General features: G+C 38.4%; 1 protein-coding gene across 1 annotated transcript; it reads left to right on the top strand.

Moving 5' to 3' along the window:
* Positions 1–4,769: 4,769 nt before the first annotated feature.
* Positions 4,770–21,557, top strand: LOC124367519 (neurogenic locus notch homolog protein 1-like). The gene is made up of 15 exons (XM_046824401.1): positions 4,770–4,795; positions 5,470–5,661; positions 6,512–6,721; positions 6,824–7,009; positions 7,413–8,003; positions 8,408–8,596; positions 9,294–10,052; positions 10,262–10,630; positions 16,433–16,633; positions 16,938–17,186; positions 17,584–17,775; positions 17,973–18,208; positions 18,594–18,864; positions 19,020–19,442; positions 20,200–21,557. The coding sequence occupies exons 5-15, from the start codon at positions 7,451–7,453 to the stop codon at positions 20,436–20,438; spliced, it is 3,681 nt and encodes a 1,226-aa protein (XP_046680357.1). The 5' UTR covers positions 4,770–4,795; positions 5,470–5,661; positions 6,512–6,721; positions 6,824–7,009; positions 7,413–7,450; the 3' UTR covers positions 20,439–21,557.
* Positions 21,558–25,368: the final 3,811 nt, after the last annotated feature.

Genomic DNA, 25,368 nt, shown 5'->3' with positions numbered 1-25,368 from the left:
TACACAGGGAACTGTTTTACAGTTCGACACTCTAGCGACAGTTGACAAAACTGTCCAATACCTCCCGCCAGTTGTCACGAACAGCTCTCCGACACAGAACACGACACCGGTATACACAGGGAACTGTTTTACAGTTCGACACTCTAGCGACAGTTGACAAAACTGTCCAATACCTCCCGCCAGTTGTCACGAACAGCTCTCCGACACAGAACACGACGCCGGTATACACAGGGAACTGTTTTACAGTTCGACACTCTAGCGACAGTTGACAAAACTGTCCAATACCTCCCGCCAGTTGTCACGAACAGCTCTCCGACACAGAACACGACGCCGGTATACACAGGGAACTGTTTTACAGTTCGACACTCTAGCGACAGTTGACAAAACTGTCCAATACCTCCCGCCAGTTGTCACGAACCGTTGTCCGACACAGAACACGACGCCGGTATACACAGGGAACTGTTTTACAGTTCGACACTCTAGCGACAGTTGACAAAACTGTCCAATACCTCCCGCCAGTTGTCACGAACCGTTGTCCGACACAGAACACGACGCCGGTATACACAGGGAACTGTTTTACAGTTCGACACTCTAGCGACAGTTGACAAAACTGTCCAATACCTCCCGCCAGTTGTCACGAACCGTTGTCCGACACAGAACACGACGCCGGTATACACAGGGAACTGTTTTACAGTTCGACACTCTAGCGACAGTTGACAAAACTGTCCAATACCTCCCGCCAGTTGTCACGAACAGCTCTCCGACACAGAACACGACGCCGGTATACACAGGGAACTGTTTTACAGTTCGACACTCTAGCGACAGTTGACAAAACTGTCCAATACCTCCCGCCAGTTGTCACGAACCGTTGTCCGACACAGAACACGACGCCGGTATACACAGGGAACTGTTTTACAGTTCGACACTCTAGCGACAGTTGACAAAACTGTCCAATACCTCCCGCCAGTTGTCACGAACAGCTCTCCGACACAGAACACGACGCCGGTATACACAGGGAAAACTGTTTTACAGTTCGACACTCTAGCGACAGTTGACAAAACTGTCCAATACCTCCCGCCAGTTGTCACGAACCGTTGTCCGACACAGAACACGACGCCGGTATACACAGGGAACTGTTTTACAGTTCGACACTCTAGCGACAGTTGACAAAACTGTCCAATACCTCCCGCCAGTTGTCACGAACAGCTCTCCGACACAGAACACGACGCCGGTATACACAGGGAACTGTTTTACAGTTCGACACTCTAGCGACAGTTGACAAAAACTGTCCAATACCTCCCGCCAGTTGTCACGAACAGCTCTCCGACACAGAACACGACACCGGTATACACAGGGAACTGTTTTACAGTTCGACACTCTAGCGACAGTTGACAAAACTGTCCAATACCTCCCGCCAGTTGTCACGAACCGTTGTCCGACACAGAACACGACGCCGGTATACACAGGGAACTGTTTTACAGTTCGACACTCTAGCGACAGTTGACAAAACTGTCCAATACCTCCCGCCAGTTGTCACGAACCGTTGTCCGACACAGAACACGACGCCGGTATACACAGGGAACTGTTTTACAGTTCGACACTCTAGCGACAGTTGACAAAACTGTCCAATACCTCCCGCCAGTTGTCACGAACCGTTGTCCGACACAGAACACGACGCCGGTATACACAGGGAACTGTTTTACAGTTCGACACTCTAGCGACAGTTGACAAAACTGTCCAATACCTCCCGCCAGTTGTCACGAACAGCTCTCCGACACAGAACACGACGCCGGTATACACAGGGAACTGTTTTACAGTTCGACACTCTAGCGACAGTTGACAAAACTGTCCAATACCTCCCGCCAGTTGTCACGAACAGCTCTCCGACACAGAACACGACGCCGGTATACACAGGGAACTGTTTTACAGTTCGACACTCTAGCGACAGTTGACAAAACTGTCCAATACCTCCCGCCAGTTGTCACGAACCGTTGTCTCCGACACAGAACACACGACGCCGGTATACACAGGGAACTGTTTTACAGTTCGACACTCTAGCGACAGTTGACAAAACTGTCCAATACCTCCCGCCAGTTGTCACGAACCGTTGTCCGACACAGAACACGACGCCGGTATACACAGGGAACTGTTTTACAGTTCGACACTCTAGCGACAGTTGACAAAACTGTCCAATACCTCCCGCCAGTTGTCACGAACAGCTCTCCGACACAGAACACGACGCCGGTATACACAGGGAACTGTTTTACAGTTCGACACTCTAGCGACAGTTGACAAAACTGTCCAATACCTCCCGCCAGTTGTCACGAACAGCTCTCCGACACAGAACACGACACCGGTATACACAGGGAACTGTTTTACAGTTCGACACTCTAGCGACAGTTGACAAAACTGTCCAATACCTCCCGCCAGTTGTCACGAACAGCTCTCCGACACAGAACACGACGCCGGTATACACAGGGAACTGTTTTACAGTTCGACACTCTAGCGACAGTTGACAAAACTGTCCAATACCTCCCGCCAGTTGTCACGAACAGCTCTCCGACACAGAACACGACGCCGGTATACACAGGGAACTGTTTTACAGTTCGACACTCTAGCGTCAGTTGACAAAACTGTCCAAATACCTCCCGCCAGTTGTCACGAACCGTTGTCCGACACAGAACACGACACCGGTATACACAGGGAATTGTTTTACAGTTCGAAACTATAGTGACAGTGCACGAAAACAACTGTCCGATACTAATCGCACACCACTTGCAAGAGCTCGTTCTCCTGTTTAGCTCATTTCTTGTCATTGTAAACTTAGCTTAAAAGGCTCTTTAAGCTAAGTTTAATTAGGTTAACTAAGTTTAATTAGTTTAATTATGCGAAGTGGAAAATCTGTGTCCCCACACTAAACCAGACGCTTTACTTCTGTTGTTTTGACAAGGAAACTACCATAGTGACAGTATAAAAAGAGGCTGCTGAAGGCTTCATAGGTTAACCTCATCCTCAACTCAAAAAACGATGTACCGTTATTGATTCAAATTGCAAGACTGATCACTAATAAAAAAAGGAATTAAGATTATTATTTAGACTCCATATACGATTTATTGGTAGTTAAAACTTATTAGGTACCAAATTTATCCAATAGAAACTCCTATTGTGTAAAAAACTACAAACGTTTTGAACTGCATCATATAAGAAGTGTATCTGAAGCCATGTTTCAAAATTCTGGAAGATAAAATCGACTATCATAAATAGTTAATACTTTTTAATATGCTAGGCAGAAGTACACTACACCACGTCTCGTGTAACAGTTTTGCTGTAGTTGCATCAAAAATTTCAAGTCTTTAGCTCTTTTCATTCTCGAGAAGTCGTACGGACAGATAAACATGCACAAAAGAAGTTTATACTTCCCCCGGGCAGACAAAAATGATGTGTCTGCCTACCTAGTGATTTTTGATGTGTGTGTATTCAAAGATTTCGTTATGACTACAGACTTAAGATACCTTCCTAAGGACAAGAGTAATGTCTAAAAAAGGGGGTAAAATAGCTATTTAAGGAAATTATTTTGGCCATCTTGTAATCAGATTTACAGAAACACTGCTGAAATTTAAGGGTATGTTTTTTCGAAGTTTTTTTGCAGAATATGACTGAAGAGATATGTTATTGACTGAGCTTTAGCGAATGGGGCTCGATAAACTTAATTTCTGTCTATCTGTCTGTCCGTACGATATTCGGAAACGAACTGACCTATATGTAGACTTAAATTGTGCATGAGGCTTGTATATTCAAATATAAGAACCCTACGTATACATCATTTTGTTGTGTGTATTATTAATTTAAAAACCGATATGAAACCAAATTTAATGTGCTATAATTAATCCCTATATTCTGCAATTCTGCATTGCTCGGTCACAATATTGTGTAATAATCCCTTCGTTAATGCCTATAATTCCAAGTGATAATAAAACATTCTGTATACTTTCATTACGAAAATTATATAAAAACTTTGTCTCTAACATTTAAAAAACTAACCCAACCAAAAGTCTTTACATTTTATTACTTTGTGCACAAACTATCATAAACATGTATAATATCGTCAACTGCCCTTTTAAATTACTTTTTGAAAGTACTGATTTTAGCTTGTCAGTATATAGCTAACTAGATGTTTTCTGTTGTCTACTGTAATAACAAGTTCAAAATAAAATTGAACAATACAAAAAAACCTAAATATAACTACTTTTAATATCGTTGACGAAATATCAAACTTGTGCAAATAGAGATTGGTTTTAAATTAGACTTTACCAACATACCAGATATAATTGAAATTTTATGTATGGTTTTTTATCAGGTCAGGCCGTCTAATAACGTCTTACCTGCTGAGAGTTCTTCTATAACATTTAACCGGAAAACCAACGATATGAAGATGATTTTCGAACATCACTAGCAAATAATCTTCTTTCAGGAACAGGATAGTTCAAACATCGCCAGAGCGCAGAGCCTTATCGAAGGCGCAGAGCTCCGTTAGATAAGAATATGAAGATATATTGTGGTAACTGACACACATATCAGATTAAATTCATGCAGAGTTTTTCTTAGGACTATAAACTGAGAAATTTTACTTAGTTCTAAAAGGACCTTAGCGCTGCTTCAGGAGTGTGGGTGGGGGGGGGGGGGGGTGGGGGGGGGGGGGGGTGGGGGGGGGGGGGGGTGGGGGGGGGGGGGGGTGGGGGGGGGGGGGGGTGGGGGGGGGGGGGGGCTGACTATGACGGTCGCTGTAAGCTTATTGGTAAGTTATCTCTTGTATACTTACTGGATTATAATAACTGCCTAATAGCTATTTAACTGATGTATGCAAAAGTTCCTTAAGAAAACATTTCTCCCCAGATATGTTTAATTCTGTAAATACTGTATGTTGTAATTTGTAATGTAAGTGTTATCCGAGAATGACAAAATAAGACCTGTTATGCATTACGTCATTTTATTGATCTCTGCTAAAGTATTTGATATTTTTGTCTGGGTTGGACTGTGTTATTGAACTGTATATATGGTATGTAACTTATATGTGCACTAGTACAGTTGGCCAGTGTTTCAAAAATAATTGTAACTCTAATCTTTGAGGTAATTATCACTTAATTGTTGAATTGATTACTACAAATTTATATCGGCCTATATTTTTTGAGTAATTTAGAAACTGCTTTTTTTGTATTGTTAAGGAAATATGAAAATTATGAGAAAAGTTCTAAGAAACAGTTTCTTCTCTTGAAGAATACTTCTTTACGGCCCAAGACATTGTGAAATAGTGTCTTTTGTGCTCAACAAACTTTATGGCAATTTATTGATTTCCTTGCTTGTTCAAAGATCACAAAATAAACATCTATTTGTAATTTGTCTTAATATTTGGATGCAACAAATGAGATCAAATTTGAACATTCATGCAACATTTTGTAACACGTGTTACAGCCCAGCCAGTACCTCAGTGCCGAGTGGATTCAGACTGCCAGACGGTGGAGCGTTGCGTGCGTGGCAGTTGTGTGGAGGCGTGCCGCGTGGATCCATGTGGCCTGAATGCCATCTGTGCCTCGCAAACACACACAGCGGTCTGCACCTGCCCTCCAGGCTTCATCGGCAACCCACATATTGAATGTTCGATAGGTATGTAGTAACACATATAATAACATATTTATTTTCATTTTTCTAATTTCAGTGTTTTTAAGTTGTTTGGAAAAAATCTCAAAATTATTTAAATTGTTTTTGCTTGATTCATAAGGCATTTCATTAGCTTTCTAAAGTAGCCGTCAATAGTACTTAAATTGTAATTAAAGTCAGATATTTTCTACTCTTGGTGCAAAGGAAACATAAGGATTGTGCTTTTGTATCTTTTTTGTTTATTATTTCAGTACAGGTTTTGAATTTTGCTTACACCTTTGTTTTTATGGTAAATTTCCATAATTAACATAATTAATTATAATAATCATTTTACTAACACCGTTAGACATATAAAAGTTAGAAATGTTTTTAATTTATTCTTCTACTCTGTTGCAAATTGCTTTTATATTACATTTAAACTGTCCTCGTACAAAATATTTTCTTTAGCCAAATGCCTAATAATGATTACTAATAATATAGAGGCATTGCTATAGTAGTACGTTGAACAGGACATGGCCCTTTTCGGAAACATTTCAGGATAAGGTTCCTAGGGGCTTATTTCTTGAGCCCAAAAAGTATTAGAGAACAGTCCACAAATGTAATTGGTTTTTTCAGAAGCCTCAGATTTCAAGGATAAATATAAGTCAGGGATGTCGAAAGATCCTTTTAGGACTAAGTGCAGGGTCCTAGACTCTACCCTCAGATTAAAAAATATGATCCAATTATCAATTAACTACATGAAGAATAAATCACTGATGACTTCAGCTCCAATACAGTTTCAATTTCTAGTATTTTATCATCATGTATGAAATTTTCAACAAGTATCTCAGTGATACAGTTTTATTATTTCCACCAGTGCCATCGGTCATACCACCTGTGATTGTACCTGAGTGTGTGCGGGATGACGAGTGCTCGTGGGATCGCTCTTGCGTGAACCAGCGTTGTGTCAACCCATGCACTGCAGACAACTGTGCCAGAGGCGCGTTCTGTCACGTTGAGAACCATAGAGCCATTTGCCGCTGTCCTGCGGGCTTCCAAGGAGATCCGCTTGTCGAGTGTAGGCCTCGTAAGTATCAACAAGTTTTTAAATATTTTATACCATTAACAACTTGTTTTGATAGTTTGTCATTGTGACATTCTCAACGTTAATATCATTTCTGTATTCCAGCTGCGGATGCCACAGTGGGCTGTACCTCCAACTCAGAGTGCAGCTTGAAGGAATCCTGTGTCAACCGATTGTGTATCAGTCCTTGTAACTGTGGCCCCAACGCTGAATGCCGTGTTACCAATCACTACGCCATATGCTTCTGCAAGCCTGGTTACTCAGGCAATCCTCAAATTGGCTGCGTCAAATGTGAGTCTTAATTTTAAAACATAATTTAATCAAATACGGTAATGAGAAATATTTATAGAGATTTAAAAAATATTCTTATACCTCAACACTTGTGCAGCTTTCTTTATTTCCTTCAGTTATGTCATTGTTGTGCAAGATCTCGATTTTTACAAATTGTCTAAAAAATTTGCTATTTTAATGTTTCAATTATAAATTATATTAAATAATTATTTAAACCATGTTTATTTTAATTTTAATAATATTTTTGACTGTAAAACTTTACATGTTTATTTTTTTTTATTTCTTAAACAAGGAGATCTGCACAACTTGTCAGATTCATTAAAAACATTTTTGTAGTAAAATTGTATATTATTATAGTTGTATATTTCATATGTTAAAAATAATAATATTTTGGGTTTTTCAGTGGGTTGTGAATCCGACGATCAGTGCAGTTTAGACAAGATGTGCTACAACAGTGAGTGCATCAGCCCCTGTATCCTGGGAGATCCTTGTGCAATGAACGCTGAATGTTACGGCTCAGACCATCGAGCCACCTGCAGGTGCCGACCAGGCTACGAGGGCAACCCACTGGTACAGTGCGCTCGTGTACAGTGCAGGATCGACGCTGACTGTCCCCAGGACCGAGCGTGCATCAACCAACACTGTGTCAACCCTTGTGACAACCCCCTCAACCCCGTGTGCGCAGCTAACGCTCTCTGCTACGTAAGGAACCATGTGGCCTCGTGCCGCTGTCCTGACCACCTGCCAATGGGCAACCCGATGGCGTACTGTGAGCGCACCCCACCACCCCTCGCTGAGCCAGAGTGTCGTCACGATCCGGATTGCCCAAGCCAACTGGCCTGTATACGCAACACATGTGTCAACCCTTGTGTAGCCTTGTCACCGTGTGCCACCTCCTCACGCTGCAGTGTCCTGGACACTATGCCTGTTCGCACAATGATATGCACATGCCCGGACGGTTGGGTGCCCAACAACGAAGGAGAGTGTAGGCCAGGTCAGTAATGTAACAGTTGCAATATTTGTAAGTAAATTAAATGACAACCATTGTTAACAACTCAAATGGAATCTATCACTATGCAGTGTAGATCAATTCTAAATATTAATATTCTAATTAATTACATTGCTCATTTTATTAGTTTAGATTTCCTCAGAGTTTAAAAACTTTATGACACAACATTGAATATCTATACAAAAATCAAATTAACTCACAAGTAAGACATAAGAAATAATATTATTTTTACTTAATATATTTAAAACTTTAAATATTTTGACTATACTTGTTTAAAATATCTGTGTAAAAAATAAATATATTATATTTGGATGCAGAGTTTTCTTAAACTTTGTCTGAACTTTGATTTGTTACGCAATTACATATGGTTTTTCAATTTTATTTTTCAGTGGTCGTTCCAATGCCACCTGGATGTACTGCGGACACGGACTGCCCCACCAATGAGACATGTATCAACCGTATGTGCAGGAACCCCTGCAACTGCGGAACCAATACCAACTGTCTCGTGCAGAACCACCGACCGATCTGCTCATGTATGGAGGGCTTCGAAGGCAATCCGTATGTGACTTGTAGAGCAGGTGAGTTGGACATGGTATAGCATTTTGTCAAGGATTTTTGTTAACATGGTATGGAGGCCTAATCTCAGTCCTCACCTGATACCTTCCTCTATACAAGGACTGGAACCTGAGTGAAGGACACATTCAGTGACAGTGAGAGGTCCCCAAACTTCCTGATTAATTAGTTGTAGGCGTTAGGAAGAATATCAACTCCTTTATCTGTCCTAAAACTCCAAGGCTCATGCCTAGGACCCTCAATGAGGCATATGGAACACTTACCATAACAATGTTCACATCACCGTGTTGGTCAGTATGATTTGAAGAGCATATTATATACAGACAACACTGTATGGTATACATATATGCATTCATAAGTCCACCCATTATAAAGGATAGCAAAAATGTTTATATTTTAGCATTATATTTACTCATATAACAACTAACTGGACAAATTGGGATTCTTATGGCTTAGGTAGAAATTACTCTTATTTTAGATATTTATTATATTTCAAAATAAAAGTTTTATACCAGTCTTTAAGTAATAAACTTTTCAATGTCGAAGGCAGAAAAATTGGTGAGCACAGGAAGTTAATCTGACTTACAAAGCGGGTTGGAGTGTACCCTTATTCTTACAAAATTCAAAAGTGAATTACTCAATTATTGACTGAGATTTTAAATAATTAAATTCTGGTTTTTAATTTCAATATTGTTTTTCCAGTGGGTTGCCGTTCGGACTCAGAATGTGAATCAGGAAAGGCATGTGTGAATGGCATCTGTCTGAACCCCTGCGTGGTGAGCGATCCTTGTGGTATCAATGCAGAATGCTACCCAGTTGGCAGCAGAGCAGAGTGTCGCTGTCTCTCCGGCTACCGGGGTAACCCTCGTGAGAGATGCTTTGTCGTTGGTTGCCGCAGCAACAGTGACTGTCCTAACGACCGTGCTTGCATCAACGGCCAGTGTATAAACCCTTGTGTCTACGAACATCCTTGTGCCAGCCAAGCGGAGTGTCTGGTGCAGAACCATCTCGCTCTGTGCCGCTGCCCACAAGGCATGGTCGGTAATCCCTACACAACTTGTCGGCCGGAGATCGTCGCCGAGTGTACGACCGACGGAGATTGTCCATCGGTAATGGCCTGTTTCAACGGAAAGTGCAAGGAGCCCTGTGGAGTGCTGCAGCCGTGCAACCGTCCTTCCGTTTGCCAAGCCACCAATTCTCTACCCGTCCGCACCATGATCTGTGTCTGTCCCGATGGCTTCATCTCCAGTGGCTCCGGGACCTGCAAACCTGTGCAGCAGACAGATGTTGGCGGCTGCTCAGCTGACTCAGAGTGCCCGCAGGATAAGGCTTGTCTCAACGGATTGTGTCGTGACCCGTGCCGCTGTGGTCCCAACGCTGACTGCCGAGTCAGAGATCACAAGCCTGTCTGCTCTTGTTTACAAGGATACGATGGAAACCCTGAACTGAACTGTATTAAAAGTAAGTGGTATTCTGTAATGTTGATTGAATACTGGACAAATTAACACAACCAATCCACTTTTACACAGTTACATTAACACGCAGTTCTTATATAACTGAAAAAATTTAACTAATCTAAATATTTTTATAGTTTTGTATTTAAAGTATGAAAGTTAACAATTGTCACATCTCTGTTCACCATGACTTATAACTGTGTGCTCTTTCTCCAGCCGAATGCTACAGCGACTCAGATTGTTCTGGGACACATAGCTGTGTGAACCGTATGTGCGTGCCGGCCTGTGCCGCTGATGGCAGTTCCTGTGGAACCAGTGCCATTTGCTATGGAGCTAACCACCGTCCCGTGTGCCAGTGCCAGCCCGGTCTCATCGGTAATGCCAACATCGCCTGTGTGGTGGTTGGCTGCCGTTCAGATTCCGAATGTCCCTCAGACCGAGCCTGCATCAACAGTTTGTGCGTTTCTCCCTGCGCAGAGAGTAACCCATGTCAACAGCCGGCCGAGTGCGTTGTCTACGACCACAAGGTTGACTGTTCCTGTCCTCCCGGCTTCGTCGGAGACTTGGGTCGAGGCTGTCAGAGAGGTATACTAGAACTATTCTAATATTTGTTTAGTGTTATTTGTATTTTGGGATAAGTGTTAGCTTAGCATTAATTGCTGCATGTCCTGAACTCGTTACTTGCAGATTGCTCATTGAAATTATGAACCATTCAGTTGTCAATCTTAGCAATGGGCCAATCAATTACTCTCCAAGTCTTTCTGGTTTTTGTCTTACCCTTCAGACCAGTCTCATTCTCCCAAGGCATTCACTCCTTTTTTGGCAGAAGAACCCTGATGATCAAAAGGATCTTTAAATATCCCCAGACTCACTATTCCCAACCTATAGTGTAGATTGTATTTTTCATCAGCTTATGGATCAGACCTTGTGTTTAGTGTTCCTCAAAGTTTGGTGAAATTTAGTGGTAAAATTTTAAAGATATTAATTAACATTTTATATCAATATAAAGAACACACTTTATCTTTTATACAAAATACAGTTTTAACATTTTTTATTGGTGATAATTATTTTATTGATTGTTTTAAATGTTTTATTCATGTTTTATTTGATATCAAGAGGAGATTGAATAAATGATAAACTCTGAGTTAGCACAGCCAGCAGGTGACCCTGAGTTGGACCTTGGACTCTGTCTCAGATAAGATATCTCTACTGATTACTGATTATTGAACTCTAGAAATATTATTTCTCAGGACTCTTTAACCTGGCAATATTTGACCAGGACTCATTTTATGCTTGTCTTGATATTACTTTGACATTGATGTGTAGATCAGATAAAAGACTCATATAGGGCTTGTCTAACCTGGTCAAAGTCAACTGGTAAAAACTCAACAGATCATCTTGTGCAGGATATTAAACTGTCCTTCTGCTTTGTTTATAAACAAACAGACAGCTCAGCATACCATTTTCTTAAACTAATTACAGTTTCGTTTGAATATTTATAAGTTGTACATTAATAGGATTTATTGTCATACAATTAATAAAATGGTTAAAAATGTCCAAATAAAAAATATCCTTGTAGCATATGTAGTAAAAAATGTCAGTAAGTGTAGCAAAGGCTTTGTTATGTAGCAGAAACTGTTCCAAATGAGACTCATTTTTAAATGTTCTAATCTAAACTTAGAAGAATACAACAAATTCTCAAAATCAAAAAATTGGGGTTTGTGAAAATTGTTTAGAACCAAATGAAGAAGAACAAGAAGCAATTTTATCACATGATATAACTAATACATTGTTAAAAGAGGTAGAGAGTTTAAATAAGGTTGTAGTAAACCCTTAACTGTGATTTGGAAGAGGCCTTTCAAAAAGTACAAAACCTTCAAATAGAAAAAGTTACACTGGGAAAATTTGCTATTAAAAGAGAGGAAGAAATAATTAAGTTAGAAAGTTTAATTAATAAAAACAAGGTTTCCTTGAAACAGAACATTACTCAGCCATCGGAATTTATCTTACCTTTGAGTAACAGTTTTCAGTTGCTTGGTGAAAAATACGGATATGTGTAAGTCAGCTGATTATCAAGAAAGTGATTTCCCTCCTCTACAAACCCTAAGTTCATCTCCAGAAAGCCGCAACGAAATAATCTAATCCCAAATGTTATCAGGGCAGTAGCTTCCAAACACAAGGGCATAAAAAATACTGTGGTGCCTGCGAAAGAGAGGCAAGAGACATCCTCTCTTCAAACAAAAGTACAAGGGAAAACAAAGTACCCTCGAGGAAGTGCACTGATAGTAACTATCAAGCAAATATTGACAATACACTAAATAGAGTTAGTATGAATGACCAAAGTAAATATTTTGATTTGTTCTGACAGTCATGGGAGAGATTTGGCTTGGTACATTAACAAGAATCAAAGAACCCGAACTGCTGTTGGGTTTGTGAGGCCAGGTGGTAGGAGCAGTGAAAATTCTAAAATCACAGAAATATTACAAATGAGTTAAAAACCAAGAATGATGTCCTGGTGATTATTTGTGGCTCTAATGACATCTCTAAAAATGAGGCTGATGTTGCAATAGATAGTATGGAGAGTACAATAAAAAAAACTGGGAACAATAAAATTATTCTGGTTGACTTGCCAATTAGATACGACCTCGCCGCTGTGGTCAAGTGTTAACAAACTGCAAAGAAAAACTAATATTGCAATAAAAGAGCTATGCAGTAAATATGATAATGTATCTATTGTGGAAGTAAGCAAAGCAATGAGACAGCTGCACACTCGTCATGGATTACATCTAAACTCAAAGGGGAAAAAATGGCTAGCCAAGCAAATTTGTGACGCTGTTGTGGAAGTACATGAGGAAATTTCAACACCTATTAGCAGCAGCCCAGTGACTATTGAAGAGGTTCTCAGAGAAGCACCTACACCATCACCCCTACCATCATCCACCAGTCCAGTCATTACAGCGAGTACACCACAACTTTTTTTAGAAACTATAGCCAACAAGATGAAAGAAACCTAAACTCGGCCAATTCAACCTATGTAAGAACTTTAAGTAATGATGTTCACAATTTAATATTAGCACCCCCAAATAATGACAAGATCTCAAGAAATTCATTTAATATCTTATTTGGAAATGTTCAATGCTTGACTAACAAAGTCCTAGAAATAGAAATGTGTTTAAAAGAAATAAATTACTCGGTACTGTGCATAGTGGAGCATTGGCTTAGTTAGAAGACAATTTTGAACTCTTTTAACTTCACAGGTTACAAACTCGCTACAATATTTTACAGAGTCTCCAGTAGTCACGGAGGTTCTGGTATTTATGTAAAAGAAGATCTAAAAGTAAAAGAAGTTTGATTGTTAAAGAATTTTGTGTCGAGATGCAATTCGAAGTTTCTGCAGTCAAACTCAGTGACCAAAAAGTTATTAATAGTATCCCTTGTATAGGCCCAGTGGTGGAAACAATAACATTTTTTTTGAAAAATTGGAAAATCTACTGGATTATTTGATTAAATTTAAGATTGACATAGTGCTGAGTGGCGACCTGAATATAGAAGCAAATGGGAACAATACTAACAACTGTAAAGCTTCATAATCTCTTGAGAACTGCTGGCCTTTATTGTTCCAATTTTAGGCCCAACAAGAGGCTTAGCCTGCATTGACTACACAATAACAAACATTAGACCATCAGACTACAACGTTAATGTTCTTGATCTTTTAATATCTGACCACAGTTTTTTATCCTTTAACATTTATGACCGGCTAATGGCAGCTTCAAAAGAAGTTACACAGGTTCAACGACTTGAAAGACCTTTCAGACCATTACCTGGGCCTGCAGTTTGAAGATTTTAAACTTTGTCTACAGAATATTGACTGGGGTGTAACTCTTAAAGGATTAAGTGCTGAAGAAATGTATAATAAGTTTCACAATGTGTTTATAGGCTGGATGAATATTTTATTTGCCAATGAGGAAACTCAAGAACAAATAACTTCAAGAATTACCATAAACCTAAAGGTCTGCGCAACTGGTACACTCCTCAGTTGGCAAAAATGAAAGAAATGGTTATGTCACTTTTTAATATTTCACAAGCGACTGAAGATCCCAGGGGATGCTAAAAATTATAAATTGGCCAAGATCAATTACAAGAGTGCTCTAAAACAAGCCTAAATTTTCATGCTAACCAAGAATTTATTCAGTCCTCAAGCAACACTTGCAAAGCTGCGTGGCAAATTATAAAACATGAGACTCAACCGAAACAACAACAACATGCTACTCCGGATGCTGATTCTTTCAACGAATACTTCATTTCGGTAGTGGATGAAATCCGAGAGAAAATCCCCGCAGCAAATACAAAGCCAGATGAGCTCCTAGAGGTGCAACACTTACCTTTACATCAGTCTTTCGCCTGGCAGCCTATAGAGTATAGTGATATTGTGAAAGTAATTTTAAAAGTTAAAAAGTTCCAAAAGCTGTGATATTTATAATGTTTCAAATAATTTAGTGAAATTGGTGTGCAGTGGAGTGAATATCCCTCTCACCATGTGTCTAAATGCGATGCTTAAAGAGGGAATCTTTCCTAGTAAATTAAAAGTGTCAAAGGTTGTGCCAATCTTTAAGAAGGGTGATCATAGGAGTGTTAAATCGTACAGGCCTATCTCTCTGGTACCAGTTTTTTCTAAAGTCTTTGAAGCCATCATTAAAACCCAGGTTAACTTATATTTTGAAACAAATAATCTCTTTAGTTGTAGTCAGTTTGGTTTTAGAGCCGGGATGTCGACAACCGATGCAGTTGGGGGACTTGTTTCGGGCGTCTTGGCTGGTTTCGATGCAGGCTTTGACACCTGTGCAGTTTTATGCGGACCTCTCCAAGGCCTTCGACTGTGTCGATCACGACATCCTGTTGAGAAAACTTAAATTCTATGGTGTAACAGGCATTCAAAATTCTTTGTTTAAATCCTACCTCAGTTATCGGCAACAAAAACATTTTTTACTAATGGCAATCTTTCTAAATCTTCTGAGGTAAAGTTTGGCGTGCCACAGGGATCAGTTCTGGGCCCTACTTTATTTCTAATTATGGTTAACGATCTTGAGTACAATGTGAGTTATAAATCAGTAATGTTTTGCTGATGATGTCACTTTTTTTACAACAGTAAAATAATCAAAATGAAAGAGAGCTTAAACTAAGATGTATGATCGATGAAGCAGATGAAATGGTATAAATCAAATGTTCTGTTGTTTGAATTTAGAAAAAACTCAAAATATGGTTTTCTCCTTAAGAGGTCCAAGCTGATTGTAATGATAATGTGGTTTAATTTACTAGGTATCACTCTGGATTCAAAGTTGACCTGGCATTCTCATATAAATAATGTATGTAAAAAATTGAGCAGGGTCATATATCTCTTGTACCATTTGAGGCACTGTGTAGACAAACACTATCTTAGAATGGTTTACTTTGCCCTTTTTCAAGGTGTAATCACATATGGACTATTATTATGGTGGTAATTGTAGCAGTATAAATGAAGTATTGATTATTCAAAAGAAAGCAGTTCAGAATTCTCAACAACGCCCCATTGTCTTGAGCACTGTAGACCCTTCTTTATTTGCAGTAAAATACTAACTGTTATAAATCTATACATTTTATCTTGTCTACTTTTTGCAAAAAATAATGTTAATAATTATGTCCTCAATGGAGCATGTTCACTCTTATGCTACTAGGAATTCCTCACCAAATTCATGTACCTTTTGCTAGGTTAAGTAAAAACTAAATTATCTTATGAAATTGTTAGCATAAGGTTATTTAATAGACTGCACATTTCTGCTCATTATAGTAGCTTCAAAGTTTTAGAAATATTTTATACGATTGGCTGTTGAACAATCCTTTTTTACAAAATTGACGAGTTCTTTAAAAGTGATATATCTAGTCTAGTCTTCCAAAGTTAGTCTGTAGGTAGTTTTAACTGTATATGTTAATTGCTTTTATTTGTATGTATCTGTATGACGTAGCCTATTGTACAAATATGTATTTAATGGCCAAATATATGACTTATGACTTATGACTTAGTAAATGTAAAAATAGACTGTTTATGAACTCCAGTTTTCATTGAAACAATATTTTTTATATTTGTATTCAACAATGGATATTAGAGCAGTACATCATTGGAAAACATTATGCTTTAATTGGTGTTGGATGACATTAGTTTTGAAAACACTGTACTTGACGATGTTGCTTTTGTCTGATTTTATGTTTCCCAATTAAAGAGTAACAGACATTCGTAATGTTAGCCTTTGCTGTTCATTCATAGCTAAAATACCAGCCAGAACCATGCCGGGGATAATTATAGTCTTTCTTATCATAAATGAACAAAATTACTGAAAATTATTCTTGTTTCAGTGGAAATAACATGTGTGAGCGACAGTGACTGTCCATCACAGACAGCCTGCATCAACTCTGAATGTGTCAATCCTTGCAATGCTACGGAACCTTGTGGCGTTAACACGCGGTGCCAAGTGTTCGACACTCCGGTGTGGCGCACCATGGTGTGCGAGTGTCTGCCTGGTTACCAGGGCAATGCTGCTGTCCGATGTGACCTCGGTGAGTGTTTCTATTGGATATGATAATGGATTTGGTATATATATTAATTTATTTGATGGAACTTGTACATTTGGATGTGTCACCACAAAATTCTAGATCGGTTAAAAACCAAACAAATTGCATTGCTTACACTCACGTGTATGTGGTAGAAACTTCCAGAACAGTGGCACTTTACACAGGGTGTTTCTGTACTAGTGTAAAATTTTCCTCCAGGTACTCATTCCAACTAAACATTACCTTTGTCCTGCTAGGTGTGAATCAAAGTTTCTCAGTATTAAACTTAAACCACTGTATTGATTTTCAGTGCCGATATGTGCGGTGGACAAAGGCTACATAATAGACGAAGCTGGCAACTGTGTGTGTCCACCTGGTACAGCTCTGAACGCCAATGATGAGTGTGTGCGATGTCTGCCGGAACGAGGACAGAAAGTGGATGAGCGAGGTCGTTGTGTTTGTGCTCTTGAACGAGGAATGATCATCGATGAACGTGGCAACTGTGTCTGCCCAACAGAGTTCGGTTACAAGCTTGACGCAAATGGAAACTGTGTGCCAGGTCAGTACTTGTGGTTTTAATGTTTCATGGCAAGCAGATTAGGTATTGCTAAAAAAACCAAGGTCCAAAATGAATTGCTCAATCCTTTTCAAATAAATGAATATGGGTGATAGAATGCCCACTTGGTCCTTTTCGCCTGTAATGTGCGAGCAATAGATCATCTACTGGTGTTCAAAAAGAATTATGTTATTTGAAAGTGAACTAATGTATTATGTAGATTTAGTTTTTTTAACTCCACAATACTTTAATGGCCCAAGTGTTTTACTCAGCCATTAAGTGTTTTTTAACAGTCTTACTCCATGGTCTATTATTTCAGGGAATTTCGAGGAAATAATTGATTATTATCTACCATCTTAGTTAGTTCCTTAATAAATCTAATGTAAACATCGTTATTCAGGTGAAGGCCCGCCCGAGTGCGAGACAGACGATGACTGCGCTGATCACCGCTACTGTAACCTCAACACCAAGACTTGTGATGATCCCTGCCTCACAAAGGTGTGTGGCATCAATGCCTTCTGTAATGCCACCAGACACCGTGCCATCTGCCAGTGCATCCATGATGCCTTTGGCGATCCTGAAGTTGCTTGCAGTGAGTCATCAAGTATGCCATTCGACTAACCTCTTCTAATGTTTACTATAGTAAAGATGTATTTTTGAACAGAAGTATTAATCAACTAATACACTAATTGTATAGAGAAAAATGTCTAATGCTTTTTAAAATACAAGTAATTTTCACCCTAATTTATTACTTCCCATAGATCTATACTAATTTAACGTTGCTTGCAGACACAACGCACTTCAGGACAGACTTCCCAAGACCTGACATGGTGGTCAGTTGCCTCTCAGATGGAGTGCAAGTCGAGATACACATCACTGAGAAGGGATTCAATGGAGTGTTGTACGTTAAGGGACACAGCAAGGACGAGCAGTGTCGTCGTGTTGTCACCCTGCCCTCAGACTCACTTCCCAGAACAGAGATTTTCAAAGTCAACTTTGGCTCCTGTGGACTTATACATGTCAATGTGAGTTAATTTCAGAAACAAAAAGTTAATTGCGATAGTGAAAATGGAATATCACATACATAGCTGCAATACCTTAATTTGTGAATTCATATGGTTGGTTATAAACACAAACAGTTTAAATTGTTTAAAAACTTAACATACCTAATATATTAATTCCTAAATGGAGCATTTTAGAAATACTGTTGATGTTTTGAAATTGACCTTACACATTCAACCCAAATTTCAAATGAATTTGCTGGTTATGTTGAATTTATCTTTCACATTAGATACATATTAAGATTCTTTTAAGTTAACAAACTCTCACATTCAAAGGTTAATAATTTAGTTTAAGTGTTAAGATGTATATTTAATTTGGAAAATTATTAATATTGTAATTTCTCAACAGGGTCAAGCAAGTTTCGTGCTGGTTATCCAGAAACATCCAAAACTGGTGACATACAAAGCACAAGCTTATCACATAAAGTGTGTGTACACGACGGGAGAACAGAACGTAACACTCGGGTTCAACGTGTCAATGTTGACAACGGCAGGTACAATCGCCAATACCGGCCCACCGCCAACATGCTCCATGCGTATTGTCACACACACTGGACAAGAAATCAATTCAGCAGAGATTGGAGATAACCTCATGTTGCAAGTCGATGTGCAGCCGTCAAGTAAGTAGCGTTGTGAGAGTAATCCTTGCTTTTTTATTTTGGAAAGGTTAATTTTGTTGTTTTTACGATTCAGTTCAACTTGTTACAGTTAAAGTTACATGATCTCCTGGCTTTGTTTGAATTTCTAATAACACATTCTTCTGCACGACTTTTAGGTATTTATGGAGGATTCGCAAGAAGCTGTGTGGCCAAGACCATGGAAGACAGTGTTGAGAATGAATATATTGTGACTGACGAGAACGGCTGTGCAACCGACCCCTCAATATTCGGTGAGTGGGACTACAACCCGGAGACACAGTCACTGCTGGCAGGCTTTAACGCCTTCAAGTTCCCGAGCAGCGATAACATCAGATTCCAGTGCAACATCAGAGTCTGCTTTGGAAAGTGTCAGCCGGTGAACTGTCGGGGCTATAACGCTTACGGCAGAAGACGACGAGCTATCGACAGCCGCAACAACACGGCCGTCGAGGTTGCAGAGGCTGTCACTGAAGGACAGCTACGAGAAGAGATCACTCTCTTGTCCAATGCCATTCTCACTTTTGAGAGGAGAGAGGAACGTTACACCAGTCCCACAGAAGGTATGAATAAAAGAAAAAATAATTATTTGCATTTTGAAATATGGTATTATATTTACTCAGTTCAGTCAAATAATACTTTATTTAAACTATTCTTACTTTTAATTGATTTGCTTCTTCTACAAGTGTCAACAAACAAATCAATTTCTATAACAATATTTACGGTGAGAAATGTTGCCTAATTTTTGGACACGTAATGTAATTGGACTATTTATTACACAGATTTGTTTAAACGGAAAAAGTAAATTTTGTGGGATAGTGCTCCTATTTGATGTACAGACATTTTGAATCCCTTATTTTAAAATTTGTCTTTATATTCAGGCATGTATACATAATTTTATTTTCTAGAGTTATTTCTTATTATTATGTACACACTTGTGCCAACCAGCATAATCAGTGTACAAAATATCCCATAATTTATGATTTTCATGCTATCTTGCATTGGCATTTTTTAGAGATCATACATTGATAAAGTATTGATTGGATGTTTATATTTGAATAAATGAAAAGTTAACTAGTGGTAATATATAATCACGCATAGCTCAATACTTAGTGTCACACACTTTGTAAAATACATACCAAATGGCTTTGTAGTGCAATATACAAATATCTCCTTATAACATTTTTAATGTGTTATTTTATTTTGATGTACTATTTCGATTTTTATTTTTTCACAACAATTTATTTTTGTCTATGGCTTAAATAACTTGGTGGTTTACAAATTAGCAGAGAAAAATCTAACTTAACTCGTCTATTTCAGCCCCAGACATACAGCAAGTAGAGGACATCTGCGTGTCCATGATTGGCTTCATCATCGCCCTAATCATGACAGCGCTGCTAGCACTAGTAGCGGTGGCGGTGGCAGTGTCATGCTGGCTCATCGCATACCGCCGGCGACCCAAGGTCTCGGGCCCATTGCCACATCCGCCTGAGTTCCCTAACCCTCTGTTCACGACGCCAGAACCGCTAGCAGAACCATCCCCAGACTACCTCTCCTAACCTACTTTCGTCTCGTCGCATATACCAAATCGAGCCAGCCGAAGATGATTTTTGAAAGGGCGATTCTTTCCCAAATCATGCTACATGGCCACCTCATCTCTCTAGTTTAGTTAAACTCGACTGATGCCGCGGCCAACAAAAATACATATCAGATTGAACGAACGAAACGAACAACGACTCTTTACAAGTCGATCTGAGATGTATTTTTCTGTTGTAATTGACATCTCCTCCGTTGGCTTAATAACTTTTAACAAAGGCAAGCTACAAAGGGGTGACTTTCATTTCTTTGACTTAGGTGAAGGCTGATTTGTAAATAGGTAACTCTTTCACTGTTGCTTTGTAATTCACTTACATTTTGTTATCTGCAACTTATTCTGATTAACTTATTTTGTAATTAATACTTTGTGCTCTTTTTCAACCTTTTCGTTTTTTAGCCATCGGAGGATTTGTTTTAGTTAGTTATGATTTTATAAATAATATATATACTATAAATAATTCCTAATGTCATGTATTATAGTCAAAGCGGTTTTTGTTTATATGTATGAATGGGGTATATTTTTAGTTAGGATTGACTTTGTTAATTTTTTGTTTCAGTTCTAATTACTTATATACAAAGTGAAAGGTGTATGAATCTGAGTTAATAGTTAATTAATTGTTAATTTTATTATACGTACTGTGATCGATTTTACTTAAACTAGACTGTATTAAAAGAGTTTAGTTTTCATACTTGTAAAATTTATTTATAAACAACATTAAATCGGTTACAGTATAAGACTGCCAAGCATTTTATATTTAATATTAATTACTTTAAGCTTAGAGCTATAATGTTGTTAGCAACTTTTAAAAATCAAAGTAATTTATTTAAATGAATCAACAGTTGTAAACAAGGAAATGAGCTCTGATGTGTTGTTTAGGTTAGTTTGGTGTTCGTATACGTAGTTTTGGTGCAATTTTTACAACTTAGCCTATTTCCTTCTTTCACTGTTGAAACATGAACCAAGAAGTTTATAGTCCTTTTAACAACTTCTGTCTAAATTTAGCAATAACGATTATAGTTTTTAAATGTTTATAAAATGTGATAATAATTTGCATAATAAAATTATAATAATATTTATTTAATTTGTTTGTTTATTTCTTTTCCCTTATTTCTTGTATGAAATAAGCTACTGATTTTATTGTAAGGGTTGAACTTTTAACTTTATTTAAATCTGTTATCTCTCACCTAAATTTATAAGTTTTCACCACAGATTTTACTTTTTATATATATTGAGAGAAAAGGAATTTTCGTTGAATCTGTGGTATTTTAAGTCTATTAAACGTTTAGATTTTGGAGCTAAAACACTAATTTAATGGCAAATCAATGATTGGAACTATGTCCAAAATTTCTAGTTCTTACTACTAGTTAGTGATGGGAGAATTGAATACATAATTGAACAGCAACCAGAGTATTCATATAGGAAATACCTTAAAATTAATTTTTGAATATTTTTGAAATTAATATGATTTTTCTTGAAAAATTTAATTCAAACCTATAGTATTCATTCGTTTGGCCTAATAGTATTCAATTGAAATATTCAAGAGCTGTATTCATATTCATATACATGTATTCATTAGGGGGTTTAAGACGAATATATGTACCACACCTGGACTCTGAAAAGAATATTTTCATTTTTTTTCATTTTCATTTTCATTTTCTTTATTGTACATATTCTTAGAGAACAGAACAAAGGTCAAGAAGAAGTGTTAATGTTATAAATGAGTGTAATAGTCAGTGTTTGTAAATTCATTATGTGGTCTTCATTTAGTCAAGGGCTCTCTCCAGGAATTCTTTCACTTGAGAGTAGAAGGGTCTGTCTTCCAGCCACGCTGTTAGTTGTCTACTCAGTCGTTGTCCAGATACTTTCTTGAGGTGTCCAGGCATATTGTTGTAGAACAGGCTCCTCTGTAGCTTGGCTTTCTTTCATAAAGACTCAAGTGGTGAGTTGGGAGTGAGAAATCTATTGCGTTTCTGGTGTTATGTTGATGTAGGTCTCTGTGTCTGTCTTGGTTGGTTTTTACTGCATACAGGATGATTTCTCTTATGTACAGTGCTATTACAGTTAATATTTTAAGTTCTTTGAAAGATTCTCGACAGCTATCTTGGTAGTTTAACCCTGCAAGGCTCCTAATCGCTCGTTTCTGTTGTATAAGCACTCTTTCCAGATTTGAGCTTGTTGTTCCACCCCATATTGCCAGGCCATACCTTAGATGTGATTCAAAAAGTGCAAAATATGCAATTTTTTGATGTTTTTTATCCCACTTGTTTGTTTGGTTTCGTCTGATTACATATGTTCCTGAGCTGAGTTTTTTTACAGAGTTGGTCTATATGAGTTCGCCAGGTCAGATTCTCATCTATCACTATTCCGAGATACTTTGTGTTTTCTTCTCTCTTCAGTTCAGGTAGTCCAGCCTCGATTTCCTTTTTCCGAATGTTATAGATCATCTGCAGAGTCTTTTTCTCGTTCAACACAAGGTCATTTGTTTGAGTAGCAATATTGTTTTGTCATATTAAAGGCTATGTAGGCGTTGATGTCAAGTTGTTCATTTGATTTTTTCTGCTACTGTAATGACAGTGTCGTCTGCAAACATAACAGTCTGGCAAGCATCTTTAAGTTGGTCTGGTAGGTTCATTTGTTAGTAGCAGGAGTAGGACCGGGGCCCAACACTGATCCCTGAGGCACACCTCTCTGCATTGGAGTTAGAGTTGATTGTGCTTTCTTCAGAGTATTATTAGAGAGGCATTCCAACTTCCACCATTTGTTGTCTGCTCCTTAAATAGCTGTCAAAACCAGGCTAGTGCTGTTCCCGTGACTCCAAGAGTATTTAACTTATCAAGTAAGCAGTTATGATTTAAGCAGTCAAAAGCCTTGCTGAAGTCCAAATATAGACTTGTCACCTTAGAGCCCTCTTCCAGTTTGTCAATTATATTTTCAATCAGCTGTATTAGCGCTGTAATAGTTGATCTGCCTTTCAAATAGCCATGTTGGTAATTAGTTAGTAGATTGTTTTGTTCCAGGTTGTAGTAGTAATCTGGTTAAGGCAATTTTTTCAATAATTTTTGAGAAAGTCGGTAGTAGAGAAATGGGGCGGTAGCTGTTAATCTCTGTAGTTGGCCCATTTTTGAATTTCGGGTAGACTTTGCAATTTTTAGTTTTGATGGAAAGATGCCTTGTTGAAATGATTTGTTTATTATGGTTGTCAATGGAATGGCTATCTCTTCTTTACAGCTCTTGGCCAGTTTGGCTGAAATTTCATCAATTCCAGTTGATGTTTTTGGTTTGAGGGAATCTATAGTTTTTCTTGACTTCTTCAGGAGTAGCAGGGATACAATGAGAGTGTTTCAAGGATGTTTGGTTGTAAAATTTGGAAATTTGAGGCAGGGTTGTTTTTTTGGTTATTTTCATTCAATGTTCTTTCTGCAGTGTTTGAAAAAAAACTGATTGAAGTTATTTGCAATATCTTTTGGTTCTCTCACATCCCTACCATTCACCTGTAGTACCATTTCGGTTAGTTTTCCATTTTTTTCCTTTCTTTCTTGGTTTATGACCTGCCATAATGCTTTTGATTTGTTGTCCGCTTGGTCAATGAAAGCTGCATTTTTGGTCTTTACGAAGTTTTTTGAGCTTTAGGTCATAGTCCTTTTTCCTTCTTGCAACTTCTGCTTTTGTCTTCTGGTAGCCCAGAAGCACAGGTTACTGTTCATTTGCTTCTATATATATTTTCCTTAACAGCTTGCTTTCCTCATTCCAGACGTACTTTGTTGGTTTACGTTTTTTGTTTGAAGTGACATGTGGACAGGCAATATCTAGAGAATATTGAAGTATATTGCAAAAAAGAGTCATAGGCTGCGTCAACATTGTGTATTGTTTGAATTTTCTGTCCAGTCTTCATTGCTTAAGAGTAACTGGAGTTGATGTACAGATTGTTCACTAAAAACTCTCTTTTTTTCTTTGGGTGTTGGCTTAGAGATGTTTTGGGAAATTAGGGTTATTATTTGAGCGGTATGGTCTGAGAGGCCTGTTTGAAACTACCTTAGTAATAATTCATTTTGCTGCAGATTAGTACATACCCAGTCAATTGATGTTGATGAGGTTGGTGTTGTTCTTGTGCCGGAAGTTTATGTCTGGTAATGTTATAGCATGCTAACAGCTCTGTGATCTTTTTACTATAATTATTTCTTTCAGGATGTCTACATTTATGTCTCCCACTATCACTATTGGTTTCTCTGAGGTTAGGCCATCATTTATCATACTTGAGAGTTGGTTCAGTGCTGCATCAAGATTTGAACTAGGTGGTCGGTAAACTCCTAATACTAAAAATGGCCCTTTCTTCCTTCTAATTTCATATAATGCTGACTCACATATGAGTTCAGAATCTGGGCTGCTTGTTTTTAATAGCCTGACATGATTTTCAATACACTCTCTAGCAAATGCAGCTACACCTCCCTTTGTATGAAGTTGTCTACAGAAACCGCCAACTAAGGAGTAGTTTGTTATCCTGGTGTTTTGCAGGTTTTCCTGGTTGAGACCATGTTCTGTGACAATAAATAAGTCTGGGTTTTCTTCATTTAAATAGTGTGTTACTCTATCCAGTTTGTTGGTTAGCCAGTTAACATTTTGGTGACCAATAATTATGTTCGCTTTGGGCCTAATGAGCGCACATTCTTGAGTTATGAAGAGAGTTTTTTATCTTGCTGTTCATCAGGTTTATGTGGTCTAAAAAAAAGAATCAGAGTGGTGAATGTCGGCCTGTGTTAAGATCTGTTTCCCTGATTCTTGTACGAGGTGTGGGGATACAGTCTGGTGTGAGTCAGAAGTATCTCCTGCCCATGGGGTCTCTTGCTGTGGAGTTTTCAAAAGGGATGGGATCCGCTGCGTGTGATAGTGGCTGA

This window comes from Homalodisca vitripennis, chromosome 8 (genome assembly GCF_021130785.1).
Source record: "Homalodisca vitripennis isolate AUS2020 chromosome 8, UT_GWSS_2.1, whole genome shotgun sequence".
NCBI lineage: Eukaryota > Metazoa > Arthropoda > Insecta > Hemiptera > Cicadellidae > Homalodisca > Homalodisca vitripennis.
The sequence above is the reverse complement of the archived record's forward strand: the minus strand, read 5'-3'. Positions and strand labels throughout refer to the sequence as shown.